Genomic DNA, 19,235 nt, shown 5'->3' with positions numbered 1-19,235 from the left:
TTTGAAACCTGTTGACCCCAAGACGCCACCAAGGCCTGCAATTCTTTCACAGTGATTCTTGGGGATTTTGTTGCTTCTCTCACCATCCTTCTCCCTATCCTGGGGGGCAAAATGCATTTGCGTCCTCTACCCATGAGGTTTTCAACTGTTCCATATCTTTTGCATTTTTTAAAATAATTTCCCTGACAGTGCTCAGTGGTATATTCAATCGTTTGTGGATCTTCTTGTAGCCATTACCAGATTTATGAAGGTCTACGACCATCTGTCTCTTTTGAACTGCCAGTTATTTTGTTTTCTTCATGGTGTTGGATGACAGTGGGATATTGCATGTGTGTCACCTCATTTTTATACCCTAGTGAAACAGGAAGTGATGTAATGGCTCAAAATAGTTCCTTAAGACTTAGATAAACTTAAATACGTGGAATTTAATTTGTGGTTTAATTTTGGTAGATGTTATTTACAATAATCTTTAAGGGTGCCATTAATTGTGAAACCTTGATTTGGAGGACATTGATTTTTAATTAAATCAAACAATTATTTTGGTTGGTTCCATTGAAACATTAATAAAGTATCGTATTTCTCACATGTTGGTATTTGAGTTTATCTCTATAATTATATTGTTTATATTTGTTTAAGCATTATTTGTGCATTGCCAGTCAGGGGTGCCAGTAATTTTGGAGCCCACTGTGTGTGTATATATATATATATATATATATATACATAGTGGGGCAAAAAAGTATTTAGTCAGCCACCAATTGTGCAAGTTCTCCCACTTAAAAAGATGAGAGAGGCCTGTAATTTTCATCATAGGTACACTTCAACTATGACAGACAAAATGAGAATTTTTTTTCTCCAGAAAATCACATTGTAGGATTTTTAATGAATTTATTTGCAAATTATGGTGGAAAATAAGTATTTGGTCAATAACAAAAGTTTCTCAATACTTTGTTATATACCCTTTGTTGGCAATGACAGAGGTCAAACGTTTTCTGTAAGTCTTCACAAGGTTTTCACACACTGTTGCTGGTATTTTGGCCCATTCATCCATGCAGATCTCCTCTAGAGCAGTGATGTTTTGGGGCTGTTGCTGGGCAACACGGACTTTCAACTCCCTCCAAAGATTTTCTATGGGGTTGAGATCTGGAGACTGGCTAGGCCACTCCAGGACCTTGAAATGCTTCTTACGAAGCCACTCCTTCATTGCCCGGGCGGTGTGTTTGGGATCATTGTCATGCTGAAAGACCCAGCCACGTTTCATCTTCAATGCCCTTGCTGATGGAAGGAGGTTTTCACTCAAAATCTCACGATACATGGCCCCATTCATTCTTTCCTTTACACGGATCAGTCGTCCTGGTCCCTTTGCAGAAAAACAGCCCCAAAGCATGATGTTTCCACCCCCATGCTTCACAGTAGGTATGGTGTTCTTTGGATGCAACTCAGCATTCTTTGTCCTCCAAACATGACGAGTTGAGTTTTTACCAAAAAGTTCTATTTTGGTTTCATCTGACCATATGACATTCTCCCAATCTTCTTCTGGATCATCCAAATGCTCTCTAGCAAACTTCAGACGGGCCTGGACATGTACTGGCTTAAGCAGGGGGACACGTCTGGCACTGCAGGATTTGAGTCCCTGGCGGCGTAGTGTGTTACTGATGGTAGGCTTTGTTACTTTGGTCCCAGCTCTCTGCAGGTCATTCACTAGGTCCCCCCGTGTGGTTCTGGGATTTTTGCTCACCGTTCTTGTGATCATTTTGACCCCATGGGGTGAGATCTTGCGTGGAGCCCCAGATCGAGGGAGATTATCAGTGGTCTTGTATGTCTTCCATTTCCTAATAATTGCTCCCACAGTTGATTTATTCAAACCAAGCTGCTTACCTATTGCAGATTCAGTCTTCCCAGCCTGGTGCAGGTCTACAATTTTGTTTCTGGTGTCCTTTGACAGCTCTTTGGTCTTGGCCATAGTGGAGTTTAAAGTGTGACTGTTTGAGGTTGTGGACAGGTGTCTTTTATACTGATAACAAGTTCAAACAGGTGCCATTAATACAAGTAACGAGTGGAGGACAGAGGAGCCTCTTAAAGAAGAAGTTACAGGTCTGTGAGAGCCAGAAATCTTGCTTGTTTGTAGGTGACCAAATATTTATTTTCCACCATAATTTGCAAATAAATTCATTAAAAATCCTACAATGTGATTTTCTGGATTTTTTTTCTCATTTTGTCTGTCATAGTTGAACTGTACCTATGATGAAAATTACAGGCCTCTCTCATCTTTTTAAGTGGGAGAACTTGCACAATTGGTGGCTGACTAAAAGCTTTTTTGCCCCACTGTGTATATATATATATTGTGTGTGTGTACATATACATATACACACACACACACACACACACACACACACACACACACACACACACACACACACACACACACACACACACACACACACACACACACATATATATATATACATATGCATACATACATACACACACACACACACACACACATACATATATATATACAGTATCAGTCAAACGTTTGGACACCAACTCATTCAAGGGTTTGTCTTTATTTTTTTTACAATTTTCTACATAGACATCAAAACTATGAAATAACACATATGGCATCATGTAGTAACCAAACAGGTGTTAAACAAATAAAAAAATATTTTAGATTTTAGAGTCTTCAAAGTAGCCAAGCTTTGCCTTGATGACAGCTTCCCGAATTCTTGGCATTCTAGTATCGTTAGTATTGTCATCTGGGGCGGCAGGTAGCCTAGTGGTTAGAGTGTTGGACTAGTAACCGTAAAAGTTGCAAGATCAAATCCCTGAGATGAAGAGGTAAAAAAGCTGTTGTTCTGCCCCTGAACAAGGCAGTAAGAAAGAAAATAAGAATTTGTTCTTAACTGACCTGCCTAGTTAAATTCTCTCAACCAGCTTCATGAGGAATGATTTCCCAACAGTCTTGAAGGACTTCCCACATATACTGAGCACTAGTTGGCTGCTTTTCCTTCACTCTGCAGTCCAACTCATCCCAAACCATCTCAATTCGGTTGAGGTCAGGTGATTGTGGAGGCCAGGTCATCTGATGCAGCACTCCATCACTCTCCTTCTTGGTCAAATAGCTCTTATACAGCCTGGATGTGTGTCACTGGGCAGCTCTCGGCTGTGCTTCCCTTTGTAGTCTGTAATAGTTTGCAAGCCCTGCCACATCCGACGAGCGTCGGAGCCGGTGTAGTACGATTCGATCTTAGTCCTGTATTGACGCTTTGCCTGTTAGATGGTTCATCGGAGGGCATAGTGTGATTTCTTATAAGCTTCCGGGTTAGAGACCCGCTCCCTTTAGCTTAGTGCAGATGTTGCCTGTAATCCATGGCTTCTGGTTGGGGTATGTACATACAGTCACTGTGGGGACGACGTCATCGATGCACTAATTGATGAGGCCAGTGACTGATGTGGTGTACTCCTCAATGCCATCGGAAGAATCCCGGAACATATTCTAGTCTGTGCTAGCAAAACAGTCCTGTAGCTTAGCATCTGCTTCATCTGACCACTTTTTTTATTGACCGAGTCCCTGGTGCTTCCTGCTTTAATTTTTGCTTGTAAGCAGCTTTCAGGAGGATAGAATTATGGTCAGATTTGCCAAATAGAGGGCGACAGAGAGCTTTGTACACCTCTCTGTGTGTGGAGTAAATGTGGTCTAAAGTTTTTTTCTCTCTGGTTGCACATTTAACATGTTGGTAGAAATTAGGTAAAACGGATTTAAGTTCCCCTGCATTAAAATCCCCGGCTACTAGGAGCGCCGCCTCTGGAGGAGCGTTTTCCTGTTTGCTTATGGCGGTATACAGCTCACTGAGTGCGGTCTTAGTGCCAGCATCAGTCTGTGGTGGTATGTAGACAGCTACGACAAATACAGATGAAAACTCTCTAGGTGTGGTCTACAGCTTATCATGAGATACACTACCTCAGGCGAGCAAAACCTCGAGACTTCTGTATATATCGTGCACTTGTTTAAAAATATACATAGACCACCACCCCTTGTCTTACCAGAGGCTGCTGTTCTATCCTGCCGATAGAGTGTATAACCCGCCAGCTGTATGTTGTTAATGTCGTCGATCAGCCACGACTCGATGAAACATAAGATATTACAGTTTTTAATGTCCCGTTGGTAGAATATGTGCTTTAAGTTCTTCCAATTTATTATCCAGCGATGGTACGTTGGCCAATAGGACTGATGGCGATACCTCTTCCATCTTTTTCTCCTGCAAATGATGAGGATGAGGGCCTGTTTGGGTGTCTGGAGTAAATCCCTCTCGTCCGACTCATTAAAGAAAAATTCATCATCCAATTCAAGGTGAGTAATCACTATTCGGATGTCCAGAAGATCTTTGAGGTCATACGAGATGGTAACAGCAACATTATGTACAGTTGAAGTCGGAAGTTTACATACACTTAGGTTGGGGTCGGTTAGGACATCTACCTTGTACAAGACACAAGTTATTTTTCCAACAATTGTTTACAGACAGATTATTTCACTTATAATTCACTGGATCACAATTCCAGTGAGTCAGAAGTTTACATACACCAAGTTGACTGTGCCTTTAAACAGCTTGGAAAATTCCAGAAAATTATGCCATGGATTTAGAAGCTTCTGATAGGCTAATTGACATAATTTGAGTAAATTGGAGGTGTACCTGTGGATGTATTTCAAGGCCTTCCTTCAAACTCAGTGCCTCTTTGCTTGACATCATGGGAAAATCAAAAGAAATCAGCCAAGACCTCAGAAAAAACTTGTAGACCTCCACAGGTCTGGTTCATCATTGGGAGCAATTTCCAAATGCCTGAAGGTACCACGTCCATCTGTACAAACAATAGTACGCAATTATAAACACCATGGGACCACGCAGCTGTCATACCGCTCAGGAAGGAGCGGTAATTTTTCTGTCTCCTAGAGATGTACATACTTTGGTGCGAAAAGTGCAAATCAATCCCAGAACAACAGCAAAGGACCTTGTGAAGATGCTGGAGGAAACAGGTACAAAAGTATCTATATCCATAGTAAAATGAGTCCTATGTCGACATAACCTGAAAGGCCGCTCAGCAAGGAAGAATTCACTGCTCCAAAACCGCCATAAAAAAGCCAGACTACGGTTTGCAACGGCACATGGGGACAAAGATCGTACTTTTTGGAGAAATGTCCTCTGGTCTGATGAAACAAAAATAGAACTGTTTGGCCATAATGACCATCATTATGTTTGGAGGAAAAAGGGGGAGGCTTGCCAGCCGAAGAACACCATCCCAACCGTGAAGCACGGGGGTGGCAGCATATTGTTGTGGGTGTGCTTTGCTGCAGGAGGGACTGGTGCACTTCACAAAATAGATGGCATCAGGAGGACGGAAAATTATGTGGATATAGTGAAGCAACATCTCAAGACATCAGTCAAGTTGAAGCTTGGTCGCAAATGGGTCTTCCAAATGGACAATGACCCCAAGTATACTTCCAAAGTTGTGGCAAAATGGCTAAAGGACAACAAAGTCAAGGTATTGGAGTGGCCATCACAAAGCCCTGACCTCAAACCCATAGAAAATTTTGGGCAGAACTGAAAACGCGTGTGCGAGCAAGGAGGCCTACAAACCTGACTCAGTTACACCAGCTCTGTCAGGAGGAATGGGCCAAAATTCACCCAACTTATTGTGGGAAGGTTGTGGAAGTCTACCCGAAACGTTTGACCCAAGTTAAACAATTTAAAGGTAATGCTACCAAATACTAATTGAGTGTATTTAAACTTCTGACCCACTGGGAATGTGATGAAAGAAATAAAAGCTGAAATAAATCATTCTCTCTACTATTATTCTGACATTTCACATACTTAGGATCACCACTTTATTTTAACTGACCAAAGACAGGGAATTTTTACTTGGATTAAATGTCAGGAATTGTGAAAAACTGAGTTTAACTGTATTTGGCTAAGGTGTATGTAAACTTCCGACTTCAACTGTACAAAATAAGTTACAAACAATGCGGAAAAACAAACAAAATAGCACGGTTGGTTAAGAGCCAATGAAACCGCAACCATCCTCTCCATCCACCCCCACACAATCACACCTCCTCCTCAATGCTTCACGGTGGGAACCACATATGCAGAGATCATCCTTTCATCTCATCTGTCTCACAAATTTTTTACATTTGGACTCATTTGTCGAAAGGACAGATTTTCAATGGTCTAATGTTCATTGCTCGTGTTTCTTGGCCCAAGCAAGTCTCTTCTTCTTATTGGTGTCCTTTAGTAGTGATTTATTTGCAGCAATTCGACCATGAAGGCCTGATTCACACAGTCTCCTCTGAACAGTTGATGTTGAGATGTATTACTTGAACTCTGTGAAGCATTTATTTGGGCTGTAATCTGAGGTGCAGTTAACTCTAATTAACTTATCCTCTGCAGCAGAGGTGACTCTGGGTCTTCCTTTCCTGTTGGGGTCCTCATGAGAGACAGTTTCATCATAGTGCTTGATGGTTTTCGCGACTGCACTTGAAGAACCTTTGAAAGTTCTTGAAATGTTCCGGATTGACTGACCATGTCTGAAAGTAAAGATTGGACTGTCGTTTCTCTTTGCTTATTTGAGCTGTTCTTGACATAATATGGACTTGGTACTTTACCAAATAGGGCTATCTTCTGTATACCACCCCTACCTTGTCACAACTCAACTGATTGGCTCAAATGCATTAAGGAAAGAAATTCCACAAATTCACTTTTAACAAGGCACACCTGTTAATTGAAATGCATTCCAGGTTGGTTGAGAGAATGCCAAGAGTGTGCAAATCTGGCATCAAGGCGAAGGGTGGCTACTTTGAAGAATCTAAAATATCAAATATATTTTGATTCGTTTTTTTGGTTACTACATGATTCCATATGTGCTATTTCATAGTTTTGATGTCTTCACTATTATTCTACAATGTAGAAAATAGTAAAAATAAAGAAAAACGTTTGAATGAGTACATGTGTCCAAACTTTTGACTTGTACTGTGTGTATATATATATATATCATATTTTTTTATACTGAGTGTACAAAACATTAGGAACACCTGCTCTTTTTATGACAGAGGGACCAGGTTAATCCAGGTGAAAGCTATGATACTTTTTGATGTCACATGTTAAATCCACTTTAATCAGTTTAGATGAAGGTGAGGCGACAGGTTGAAGAAGGATTTTTAAGCCTTGAGACAATTGAGACATGGATTGTGTATGTGTGCTTTTCAGAGGGTGAATGGGCAAGACAAAATATTTAAGTGTCTTTGAGCGGTTTGAGTGTGTAAAGAACTGTAACACTGCTAGGGTTTTTCACGCCTAACAGTTTCCCATGTGCGTCAAGTATGGTCCACCATCCAAAGGAGATCCAGCCAACTTGACACAACTGTGGGAGGCATTGAAGTCAACATGGGCCAGCATCCCTGCGGAACGCTTTCGACACCTTGTAGAGTCCATGCCCCGACGAATTGAGGTTGTTCTGAGGGCAAAAGGGTGTGCAAATCAATATTAGGAAGGTGTTCCTATTGTTTTGTACACTCAGTGTATGAGTAAGTGTGTGCACAAGTCTCTTTAGATTGCTTGAATGCAATTATTGTTGCTGGATAGACCCACCCTGGGAAACTAATACTTGATATTTTAAAAGAAGATAAACTGCATTACCTCTTCAGGTCTCTCTGAGGCTTTCCGTCTGCAGGAAAAGCAAAATCAGGCATTTAGATAATGAAAAAGACAATTCCAGTCATTTTGTGTTATTTCACAGGCTAGTAGCCTACTTACTTACAATCGCATCAAGGAATACATTTTTGAACTCCAGAATGTTCATTTAGAAAATGTGGTCTTTTGATGTGCTATAGTTGGGATAGGGATTTTCAATTACATGTATTTCAATTCGATTAAATAAATATTTCTTTCACACTGTTGTTTTCCTCTCACCTGCGTGCTAGAAGGGCGTTCATTTCCTGCATCAGCCCCTCCCCTCCAGCACCACTACCTCCACTCGAGCGGTTGGCATCATTCTTGGCTCCACCTGTTCCTGGTGGACTGTTCTCATCCTGAGGAGACACAACATTGGTCAACATACGAGTTCCATCTTATAGAAGCCAACCAACAGGTAATGTGTATATGGTTTGAATGTCCAAGCAATTTTCACATAGATATGAATGGTCATGTTCAGTGGGTCACACCGTAGCAAAACATTTTCAAATGTATTGCAAAGAAAGAAAAAAAATCAAATTTCTTATTGGACATGTTTAGGTAGTACCTCCTTGTTTCAAAACGTTTTCTTCTTACTGACCATGATCCACGTCTAAGCTGAGATACTAACCCTTGCAACTTTACGGAGTTTGGCTCCAGCGAGGGCAGCCGCCAGTCCTGAGAGTGGCTGCGCCAGCTCATTGCCTGCCTCCCCTACCGGTGGCCCCCCGGGCCCTCTACCAACCGGCAGTGGAGGGGGCATGGGCGGTGGCACCGTGGCCGGAGGCGGGGGGCCCGGTGGAGGAGGGGGGGCCATGGGTGCCATAGGGGCAGGGGGGGGCATAGGCATAGGTGGGGCCACTGGTGGGGCCAAAGCCAGCAATGCGGGAAGAGAAACTGGACCTGGGAAAGAAACAGCATAGGTTCACATCAGGTGACATCGGATTCCTCATTGGCTAACACTGCTGGCGAGCACTGATTGGAAACTGATTAGATTAACAGTCTCAGATAAGAAGAATTTAATTTAAAGTTAATCAAAATGCAAAAGTACAGTAACAGATGGCTGAATTGTCTATGGGGACTGTTATTGTATTCATAATAGGTATATGCTTCCATCCACATAAGCCAGATGCATGTTGTGTGAGGTGTGTGGTGTGGAGTGGAGTGGAGTGGAGTGACACACACACACAGGACACACACCAGTTGTCCAAGTGCCTTGCTCATTGAGCTCTGCTTATACTTACTGCAGCTGGCTGTGGCAGCCTGAGCGACAGGAGAGGGTGTCTGCTTGGGCGAGCCCCCCTCTGATTGGGCTGTGGTGTATGAGGGGGGAGAGAATTGGGGTGCTGGTGGTGGTGGGGGCGTGGCCTGGTACATCTGCTGCTGGGGGTGAAAGGAGGAGGGGTACTGGGGCTGGTGGGCAGAGACAGGGACGGGGCCCTGGGCAGACTGACCAATCAGAGGGTGTAAGGAAGAAGCCTCGCCGTAACCTAGCTGCTGCTGTTGCTGCTGAGCAAGGTTATAATAGTCCTCTGATTGACCGTTGGCGTGGGGGAGGTGGGACGGGATGTGGGGTTGGTCAGGCTGGTCCAGGGGGTGGGTCTTGACGCGGCTGTGGAGGGGCGGCAGAGGGTGGGCTACGGGGACGACATGCTGGGGCTGGGGCACAGGGGGCATGTGCACAGGCATCATGCCCACCAAGGGGGGCGTGGAGGGCACGGGGCCATACATGTGGGCGTGGGAGGCTGACCAGGTGCCATGTTTGGGGGGCAGCACAAGGTCCTGCAGGGCATGACCCTGGTGGAGAGACTGGGTGTGGTGGAGGGCCCGAGCAGTGGGGGGAGAGAGGGGGATCTGGCGCACCTGCCGGGTCGTGGCCATGGGCACCCCTGGCTGCACGGGTGAGAAGGCCGAGGCCAGGGAGGTGGAGAGCTGGGAGTGCTGGGAGGAGTTGTCGCCAGCCCGTCCGCCCAGCACCTCTCTTTCCTGGGAGGAGGAGGAGGAGGAGGAGGAAGGGGAGGAGTTGGAGGCCACTCGGGCGTAGGAAGGCGGCAGTGTGGCGGCCCGGTAGTGTCTGTACTCAGGAGGGGTGTTTGACGGGTGAGAGGGAGGGGAGGACACCTTATATTGGAGGGTGGAAACAACTATAACACACAGATGGAGGAGGGTGGGGTAGAAAACAAAGGATGCAAAAGAGAGAATAATGAGAAACTAAGCAAAGATGAAGAAATAAAAAGAAACAAAGACAAACAATTACATTAGAAAAAGAAGCAGAATGCGAACTCTCAGGAAAGCAGGAAGTCGCATTGCCACGCAGCTGCCGATAGCACGCTGGCAGAATGAGTGTGGCTCTTGTGCATGGATAAGGATGAGTAAATAAAGAGGGGGGGGGGGGGGGGGGGGGGTTCAACACAAGCACATATGTGTCCGAGGTAGCTCTCTATCCATGGTCGTATTCATTAGGGTACACTGTAGCACAACATTTTGCAACGGAAAACGATAATGAGCATATCTTATTGGACATATTCAGTTAGCCCCTCTCTGTTTCAGTCTGTTTTCTCACCATTGGTGCCTAATGAATACGACCCATATGCGCTGCTACCCTAGGCTGTGTTTGGTTACCATGATTGTCATGCTATTCCCATGGAGAGAATAGCATCTTAAGATGTTATCTGACATAGGTCAAATGTATTGTGGCTTATGTGTTGACAGACCCTTGTCTAACACGGTAGTGTTTGTCCACAGTAAGTATGTTTGTCTGCAGGCCTTACCTGAGCCAGACGTCCGTCGTTCCCTCTCTTTGTGGGCCACTTCCTGCATCTGCATCTGATGCTGCTCCATCATTTGCCTGCAGATACACAGAGGACACAGACACAAGTTTTAGCCTCTCCCTATTTCCAGCCTTTCAATCTGGGCCCACGAATACATTGTTTCAGAGAGAGAGAGAGAGAGTGAATAGACACAGAGCATGGGCTCCTGAGTTCTTCTGCAAAAATATAAAATTAGAGTTGGATAAATGTAGATAAACTTGCAATTTTTTGCAAGGACTTATACAGGATACTAACCTCAACATCAAAACCTTAGTTCCGATTCACAATTCCATACCTAAAACCTTGATTTTGGACAAAATTACCTGAATGGACGATTACTACCAAGGACTATCAAGAAAAAAAAAACTTCTAACAAGCCAAAACCTACAGAAGAAACACAGCAGAACCTGGATATACCATCCAACACAAAATTGAGTGAGTAATGTTCAGTCTGAATCTACTTTCTGAAGCCAAAAAGTAAAAGACAATAACCTCTAGGTAATTTTGTTATATAAAGCTTAATAAATAAGGCTACCAAGCTGCTAAGAAAGAATCTGACTTAAGTGTGAAGAGAGAGGTGTGAAAACTCTTAAGCCTAACAATGGCAGGAGAGTTTCACAGCCCCTCCCCACCTAAATGTAGAGGCCTTTGAAGCCACCTCCATCTGTGCAGAGAAGATATCCTCCTCAGAATCCCCAAAATACAACAGCCACAGGACAACTTTGTTTGGATGTTGTAAAGGATCATTCGCCGATACTGAAAAGATATAGCTAGCTAACGATCTCCTTTTCCACGTGGAAAAGACGGACAGAGACTTGCGAGCTACGTTAGCTAGCTAGCTGGGATTTTCAACAAGGAATCTGCCTCCCGAAAAAAGCTTCTCCTAAGTGGGTGTGACACCTACTCCCGGTGCCTGCTGCACTGCTGCTTGGATTCCACCTGGCGATCTGTTCACCATCTGCCCTGGCCTGTCTCCCTCTGTCTGGTATAGGTACCCTCGCCACACTCCCCCCTCTCTCCCGAGCTTTCGCTCGCCTCCAGCACACATGCACTGTTGAGGCGAGTGACTCTGAACTTGCAATGGCTAGCCCCAAGTTGTTATATTTTTCGCTTGTACTCTATGCTATTTGCCTTATGACTCCTGTGTTCTTTGTTGACTATGAACTTGCTTGTTTACCCAATCGGGGGACAGTCTGTTTATTCCCACACCCGGGACTCTCTATTGTTTACACATAGACTCTTGGACTCCCATCCTATTCTAACCACCTCTTGTCGGCTTTGTGATCATGTTACTTGATGAAATTGCTGTACAATATGATCTTGTTGCCATCTAATGCACATTCAAATGTTATAAATCAACACTGCAGAGCTCTCCCTGTCCTCTGCCATGCCCTGATTCTATTACTGCTGATTATATATGGAAATGTGCATGTACACCCTGGCCCATCTACTGTTGCTAGCCCCAATTATGATTTGTGCTCTGATATCTGCTTCACTGATTTCTGCTCTCGTAAAAGCCTGGGATTTCTGCACGTTAACACTAGACGCTTATTACCTGAAATGTGTCAATTGAAAGTGTGGATTCACAGCTCCAATCCTGATGTGTTGGTCATTACTGAGACGTGGTTAAGAAAGAGTGTTTTGAACACTGATATTAACCTTTCTGGTTATAACGTTTTTGGGCAAGAAAGATCTTCCAAAAGTGGTGGAGTGGCAATCTTTACCAAGGAACACTTTCAGTGCTCGGTTGTCTCCACCAAGTCTGTCCCCAAACAATTTGATTCGCTGGTTTTACGCATTAAGCTTTCAAATAAATCTTTGTTGACTGTTGCTGGGTGTTATCGGCCACCATCAGCACCGGCCTGTAACCTAAATGCCCTAAGCTCTCTCCTGGCCCCTAACACTAAGTCTGAATTTGTCCTGCTAGGTGACCTAAACTGGGACATGTGTAAATCACCTGACCAAGTCCTAAAGCAATGGGACTCCCAAAATCTTTCTCAGATTATTACCAATCCCACAAAGTATGACTCCAAACACCCAGAAAAGGCTACTCTCCTTGATGTTATCCTTACAAATAATCCTGATAGGTATCAGTCTGGTGTTTTCTGTAATGACCTTAGTGATCACTGTTTCACAGCCTGTGTACGTAATGGCTACTCAGTGAAACGACCTGTCCTGACTTGTCATAGACTTTAATGAGCAAGCCTTCCTTCATGATCTGGCCTCTGTAAATTTACATATAATCAGCTTTATCTCTTATGCCGAAGATACTTGGACCTTCTTTTTTTATATTTTCAGTGGTATTGTTAACAAATACGCGCCCATAAAGAAAATGAGAATTAAAAACAGGTTCAGCCCCTGGTTCGACCGTTATCTGTCAGAGTACTCCACCTCAAGAATTCCATTTGGCAATTCGCTCGGCACACGCTGTCATGACGTGAATTTCGTTAATGTGATGACTGTAATTTATTCAATCCACTAACTAAGTTTAATTGTTACCCGATTTAAATTAACCACGTAACAATTAACTCATTAGGAATTTGGGGCACCACGGAAGAAGTTGTTTAACGAGTTACCATCTCCTGAATTAAACTCTAGAAGATATAAATATATTGATAACAGTCACTTATTAATCATTACCTCATAATCAGTTCTCATTCTGAACAGTTGTGACCCTCTTGGATCCGCAAGAACCTCAACCTTTGTTGATTATTCAGTAATACACAAATTGGTTTAATTATATATTTACTAACTAAATAATAACACAGAATACACACTCACACGAGACAAAAGTCCCTAGTGGACTGACAAGATATGACGGCTTGTTACAACATAACGTTATATGGAGAAGGGGAAAGAGAAAGACAAAGGGACAAAGAGAATACTTATCGTACATTTGGAAACTACACTCACAGTAAACATTTACTTTGAACACGAAACACCGCCCGTTTTGGGATAAGAAGTAATGCATGTATTTACATGTGGATGTCTTTGTTTGTCATCTATCTCTGTTGAAACCAATCAATCCTTCTATGGGAAGGGGTCGATGGGTGTAAGGCTCTGGTTGTCCACCAGAGGTCACAATGTCCTTCTTGTTAGTTTTCCTGGCTTGTAGTGGAGTGTTTTCAGAGCAGATACTCAGATGCTTCATGAAACCATGAACCATGAAAAACAGCCCCTGACCATTATTCCTCTTCCACCAAACTTTACAGTTGGCACTATGCATTCGAGCAGGTAGCGTTCTCCTGGCATCCGCCAAACTCAGATGATTCGTCAGTCGGACTGCCAGATGGTGAAGCGTGACTCATCCCTCCAGAGTCCAATGGTGGCGAGCTTTATACCACTCCAGCCGACGATTGGAATTGTGCATAATTGATCTTAGGCTTTTCAGCTATGGAAACCAGTTTCATGAAGCTTCCAAGTTGAGTCACAGCTCTTCAGTAAGGACTTTCTATTGCCAGTGTTTGTCTATGGAGATTGCATGGCTGTGTGCTTGATTTTATACACCTGTCAGCAACGGTGTGGCTGAAATAGCTGAATCCACTAATTTGAAGTGGTGTCCACATACTTTTGTTTATATAGTGTATGTATTGGATAGTGGCACAATCATTTGGGCTTGGGCTCATTAAATGTTGTTAATGTCGGGCTCGGCTCATAAAATGTATTTAATATATGGCTCATCAGGCTCAGGTAGCATCAGGTTTGAATTTTCATGCGGATCAAAGCTCAAATCTGGGTTACGCGGGAGAAAAATGATTTATTCTCGGGATGGAACATTTGTCAAATACAGGGAAAATATTCAACCCGAATGTGAGTTTAGCACCTCTTCCCACTACTAGAGTGGACTAAGAACACAACACGAGCCACTAGACATGTGGTAGGCCTGATGTGTTTTGCACCCTTAAACAAACTACCTTCAGACAAATTAAATGAAGAACACTTTCAGTGACGGATACAAGCAAGTTTTCAAACCAGTTTCTTTATCAATGTCTTTGTTTTGTGAGTTCTATTGTGCACCACGCTTTATTTGTCATCACTATTTGGTGTTTTTATGAAGGTCAGAGGGGTCTTACCTCCTGTGTGCATCGGGGTCTTCTGAGGAGGGCCCATTTTTACGTTGGACAGCAGGGCCTGAGGTGAGGAACAGAAACAGATTTTCAGCTTTTAGAAAAAGACAACCTGTATGAAAGGACATATATTCTTGTGTATCGTTGGTGTTTGTGAATAGTTTCGTCACATGCCACACCCTCCCCTGCAGTAATAGAGATATATATTTAGCATATTGAATGTAGGTTACATACAGTATAACAATAACCAACAGATACATAATGATGTAAGGGTCTGGTTCGCCTCAAGCGATAGTCACAACAAATGTTATGTTTTATGCACCCCTCACCACACTACCCAAGTACTGTATATGCTGTTACCTATTAAACAGTGCTTTATCGGTTTATTCAGATCCCCATTAGCTTTTGCCGAAGCTGCAGCTATTCTTCCTGGGGTCCACACGAAAACATAAAACACGACAAGTAACAAGACACTGATAGACAAGAACAATCACACACATTTAAAATACAACGATATACAACTAAATGTGTGTAGACTGTGTGTATCAAATAGACTCGATATACAACGATATACAACTAAATGTGTGTAGACTGTGTGTATCAAATAGACTCCGGCAGCAGTGTCTATTTTGCCTGTGGGTCTGTCTTTTTACAACACTGAGCACATACTATACTGTATTTGTACAGTATAGAGGTGCTGATATGGTGAGATGTGTCAATTTAGTTTAACAAGAAGTCGTGACAACCACACTATTGCTCATGGATCTGCCTTTTCTAGTTGAATGTAAAAAAAAAAAATGACAATACGACCTAACAGCCAAAATAACCGCCTCAAATGCAGACAGGGCTTTGACAGACAGCCAGTTAATTCCATAAATTGCATGCTGGTGTCATCTCACAAGGGAAGTGTGTCCCTCCCCCGTCCTCCCTCTTGCTGCTACTGTGTATCCTCACGCACTCCTCTCCTCTAAATTCTCCTGAGAAAGACATAGGATTAGCCATGGCATGTCTTGGTTGTTGACATTAGGATATTAGCATTACCATGGTGTTCAAGACATTAGCACTAGACATTATTAGTATGTCTTGCTTGTTTACATTGGAAGTGGTTTATTGTTGTCTTTCAGCTTATTTTGACATTAGGAATTATTTTACAAACATATGCCTGGTTTGGAACCTGCCCAGGCATAAATAGTTGTCCTAAAGATGTTACTGAGACTTTCTGAGACAGTCTTAATAAGTACAAGGAGTTCATGTCTGGAGTGGGGTGGATGCAGCGTAACCTGGTCCGAGATTTGTTTGTGCTGTCTTGTCAACTCCTATGTGGTCATTGGCATGACAATGACCATAGGAGTTGGCTATCCAGTACAAGCAGATCTGGGACCAGGCTATGCGGGTAGGAATAGTCAGTTGTGAAACACACCACACGAGGTGCTATTCCTCTGCCCTGATAAGACAGACTGTGTTTTTCCCCATAGCATGATTGATGTAAATCACAGGCATTTCCACAGGAAACCTCAACTAAACAGGGCCAGCAGCACCGTGGACCAGAATAGACCTGACCTCCCCTCCTTCCTATACACATCTGGGTACAATTTCTACAGTGCATTCTGTATTCAACACAACAAATGCATGAATCCCAACCTTCCTTAAATCGCCAATCCTGAACCAGATTCAAGGGCAAACATGATTGTATTGGATTGAATGTAATATTCTTAATTTCCATTGGAAAAACGTCTAACTTCACCAGTCTTTGTCGAAAAATATTCAACACCAGGATCAACAATGACGGACATAGATGGACAATGGCCCAGTGCAAAACAAAAAAACCCAGCGGACAAAACTGTCATTATGACATCATGGTGATGTATACTAGACATTTTTAGACATCTTTTTAGTGACCAGATAACCAAAATAGGCCGTCTTTGCTTGACGTCGTTATGACGTGCCTTGACGTCACTGTGGTAGTGTATACTGACTGGGTTACTGCATAGTGTGAACTAAGTGGTTACTGAGTCATAACCTACTGCCCCAACTGAGGATGAGACCCTATTCTGAGACCGAGCAATTAACAAGGGCTATCCGGGAGACCACGTATTTCATATCAGGAATGCCGAACAATAAACCCTAGACGCCCCTTTGCAACACCTGAGCGCCCTTGGGTGTCATTTCCGCTGGGTGTGTTCGGCATGAGGGACACATGGAACATCTTTATATGGATACTGCTTACCTAGTGAGCACAAGATATTGAAAATACTTATTTTCAACAAAAAATAAGTATTTTCAACCTCAGAAACAGAGACGAGTCCTTACCATATCCAACCATCTGTAGGTTTGGAATCTTGGTTTGTTTTCAGAATTCGCTTGACATTACTGATTTATTCCAGTTGGCTTTATAATACATTAATCTAATTCTTAATGAGCAACTAAGGCGAGGATGTTGGCTTCATTTGTGCTGATGGCTGTTTTTTAATAAGGTACTGTAACGCTTTCTAAAACCAGATTAATTCCCAATCCCAAACAGTCTTTCATGTTTCATCTCCCACAGTCTCATGAAGGGGAATTTTAATATTTTAATATTCTATCATCATCAAACAGAGCCAATCATAGGCTTCACACTTCTGCCATCGTTTTTCAGAAAATAGAGCATAAATATAAATCATGCCCTACTCTACATCGTTTCATCACTACACTGCCTATGAGGAGTTTAGTTGTGTGTGTCCCTGTCTGTGTGTGCGCTGCTCTTCTTTGTTCTCTCGGCCTGCAGCTCTCTGATAGGTGATGTCTTGGGATGTCTTGTTTACATTCTTCTTGACACTACTCTGAACTCCCCTTGTTAGCAGCTGATAATTATCTGTAACGCTTTGCACCTAATGTTAGCACATATCCAGCTAGAGCTTATGTCATAAAACAGCCAAAATACTCATCATAATCGCCATTGAGGGCAGTAATCTATGATGGTGTCTATGAGCCAGTTACTCCAACCTGATCTTTTCACGGTTTTGTTTGGAATACATGAAACCAAGAATTTGAACTATATACTGTATACTATTTGCGATCAAAGGAAACCATTGCAAAGCTAATATGCTATTTGATGCTATCTTTTGGTAGACATACTTTTGTAGCTACTAGGGATGCACCATTAATCGGTGAACATATCGGAATCGGCCGATATTAGCTAAAAATGCAAACATCGGTATCGGCCCGATGTCTAGTTTAACGCCGATGTGCAAAACCAATGTCAAAGCCGCCGTGCATACCTATATAACATAAAATGTTGCGCTACACGTGCAACACAGCATTCCTAACCTAGTCCACAATGTCTGCTGTATGGATTGAGCAGTCAACAAGTCGAGCTGTCATTTGAAAGAGTAAGAAAATTTCAGCGAGACAACTCAAAGGCAAAATCCATTTACGCCAAGATGATGTAATTCACTGTCCTTGCCAATCAACCGTTCTCTGTCGTGGGGGATGTTGGTTTTCGCCACTGATCGAGCACCGGTACACACTACCAAGTGCGCTATTTTTCAGATGTTGCCCTACCGGAGTTACACAGTAATAGCGTCACTGCTATTAGCTTCACGGCATACTATGGAACGGCATTTGGGTCTTTGCCTGTCAAAAAAGATACACGTCAAATAACACTATTTGACGCGTTAAATACGTTTTTAATTTGACATATCAAATAACAGTTCTATTATAGAATGTTGTGTGTTCTGAATTTGCACATGCAAGCCAGGCACCACCACTACTATCAGTAGCACTGTAAAAGCTGTACAAAAAGATCTGCAAACAAGCAAACACCGGCCACGAACGATGTGTTTACAATACCGCAATGGTAATAAAGCATTATTTGTTTGACTGCAACTTCTGGGGTAGCTAGCTAGCTTTAGCTTGGTACCTAGCTAGCACCAATACAACCAGTCTGAAAACAATGACCAGTAGAAACTGCAGTCAATTTCATTATTCTTAGCAATGATTTAGGAATTCTTGTGAGTAAGTATTAGCTAGGTAGCCACTTGTTGTTTGCCTAATGAAATTGAACTTCAGTTCATGAAAATAAATAGCTAGCCAGCTACTTAACCCTGTTGCCCAAAGTGAACATTATAAGCAGCCAGCTAGCTTCATCTGGCTAGTGCCGCTCGACCAGACCGGGTTGTGTTGTGAAGCTAGCCACAATAAGGATTGGGCACAATAGTGGAATTTGCGGTTTGCCTTCAAAATAAAAGTACCTATTTGAAAATGATGCAGAAGGTTACAATTGGTGGAATCATGCCATATTTAGACTAGATAATGTTAAACAAGATTGGAATGTGAAGCAAGGAAATGGGGTATCAGTCTACTTGGTGACACACACAGAACACAACTGTGAAGAGTTTACGCAAATATAGCTAGCGTTGTAGCTCTTATCGCGGGACTGTGAATGTGTGAAATCACCTCCCCAGTATTGGGTGTATTGACTTTCATATTGCACTGTACAGCTTTACCTAAGGAGTGGGGATCAATGAAATAGGGTATCAGTCTACTCAATACAAAATATATTTTTTCCCAACATCCTCCTCAGAGTTATCATGTAATAACTAAGTAAAAAATGTATGAACACGTTCAATTATGTGACGTGTAGTCATAGTCAGGTCCTGATTGGT

At 42.8% G+C, this 19,235-nt stretch overlaps 1 protein-coding gene across 1 annotated transcript in view; it reads right to left on the bottom strand.

Moving 5' to 3' along the window:
* The window catches only part of evla (Enah/Vasp-like a), a 69,835-nt gene that overhangs the window by 18,577 nt on the left and 32,023 nt on the right, over positions 1 to 19,235 (bottom strand). Inside the window, exons 4-8 of the mRNA XM_038967683.1 lie at positions 14,599 to 14,656; positions 10,487 to 10,563; positions 8,347 to 8,618; positions 7,956 to 8,074; positions 7,683 to 7,710 (exon numbers count right to left, since the gene is read on the bottom strand). Coding sequence (XP_038823611.1) covers positions 7,683 to 7,710; positions 7,956 to 8,074; positions 8,347 to 8,618; positions 10,487 to 10,563; positions 14,599 to 14,656 — 554 coding nt within the window. The remainder of the gene's footprint in view (positions 1 to 7,682; positions 7,711 to 7,955; positions 8,075 to 8,346; positions 8,619 to 10,486; positions 10,564 to 14,598; positions 14,657 to 19,235) is intronic.

The sequence above is a fragment of the Salvelinus namaycush genome, chromosome 28 (genome assembly GCF_016432855.1).
Source record: "Salvelinus namaycush isolate Seneca chromosome 28, SaNama_1.0, whole genome shotgun sequence".
In the NCBI taxonomy this organism is placed as follows: Eukaryota; Metazoa; Chordata; class Actinopteri; order Salmoniformes; family Salmonidae; genus Salvelinus; species Salvelinus namaycush.
This window is presented reverse-complemented; position numbering and strand designations above follow the sequence as displayed.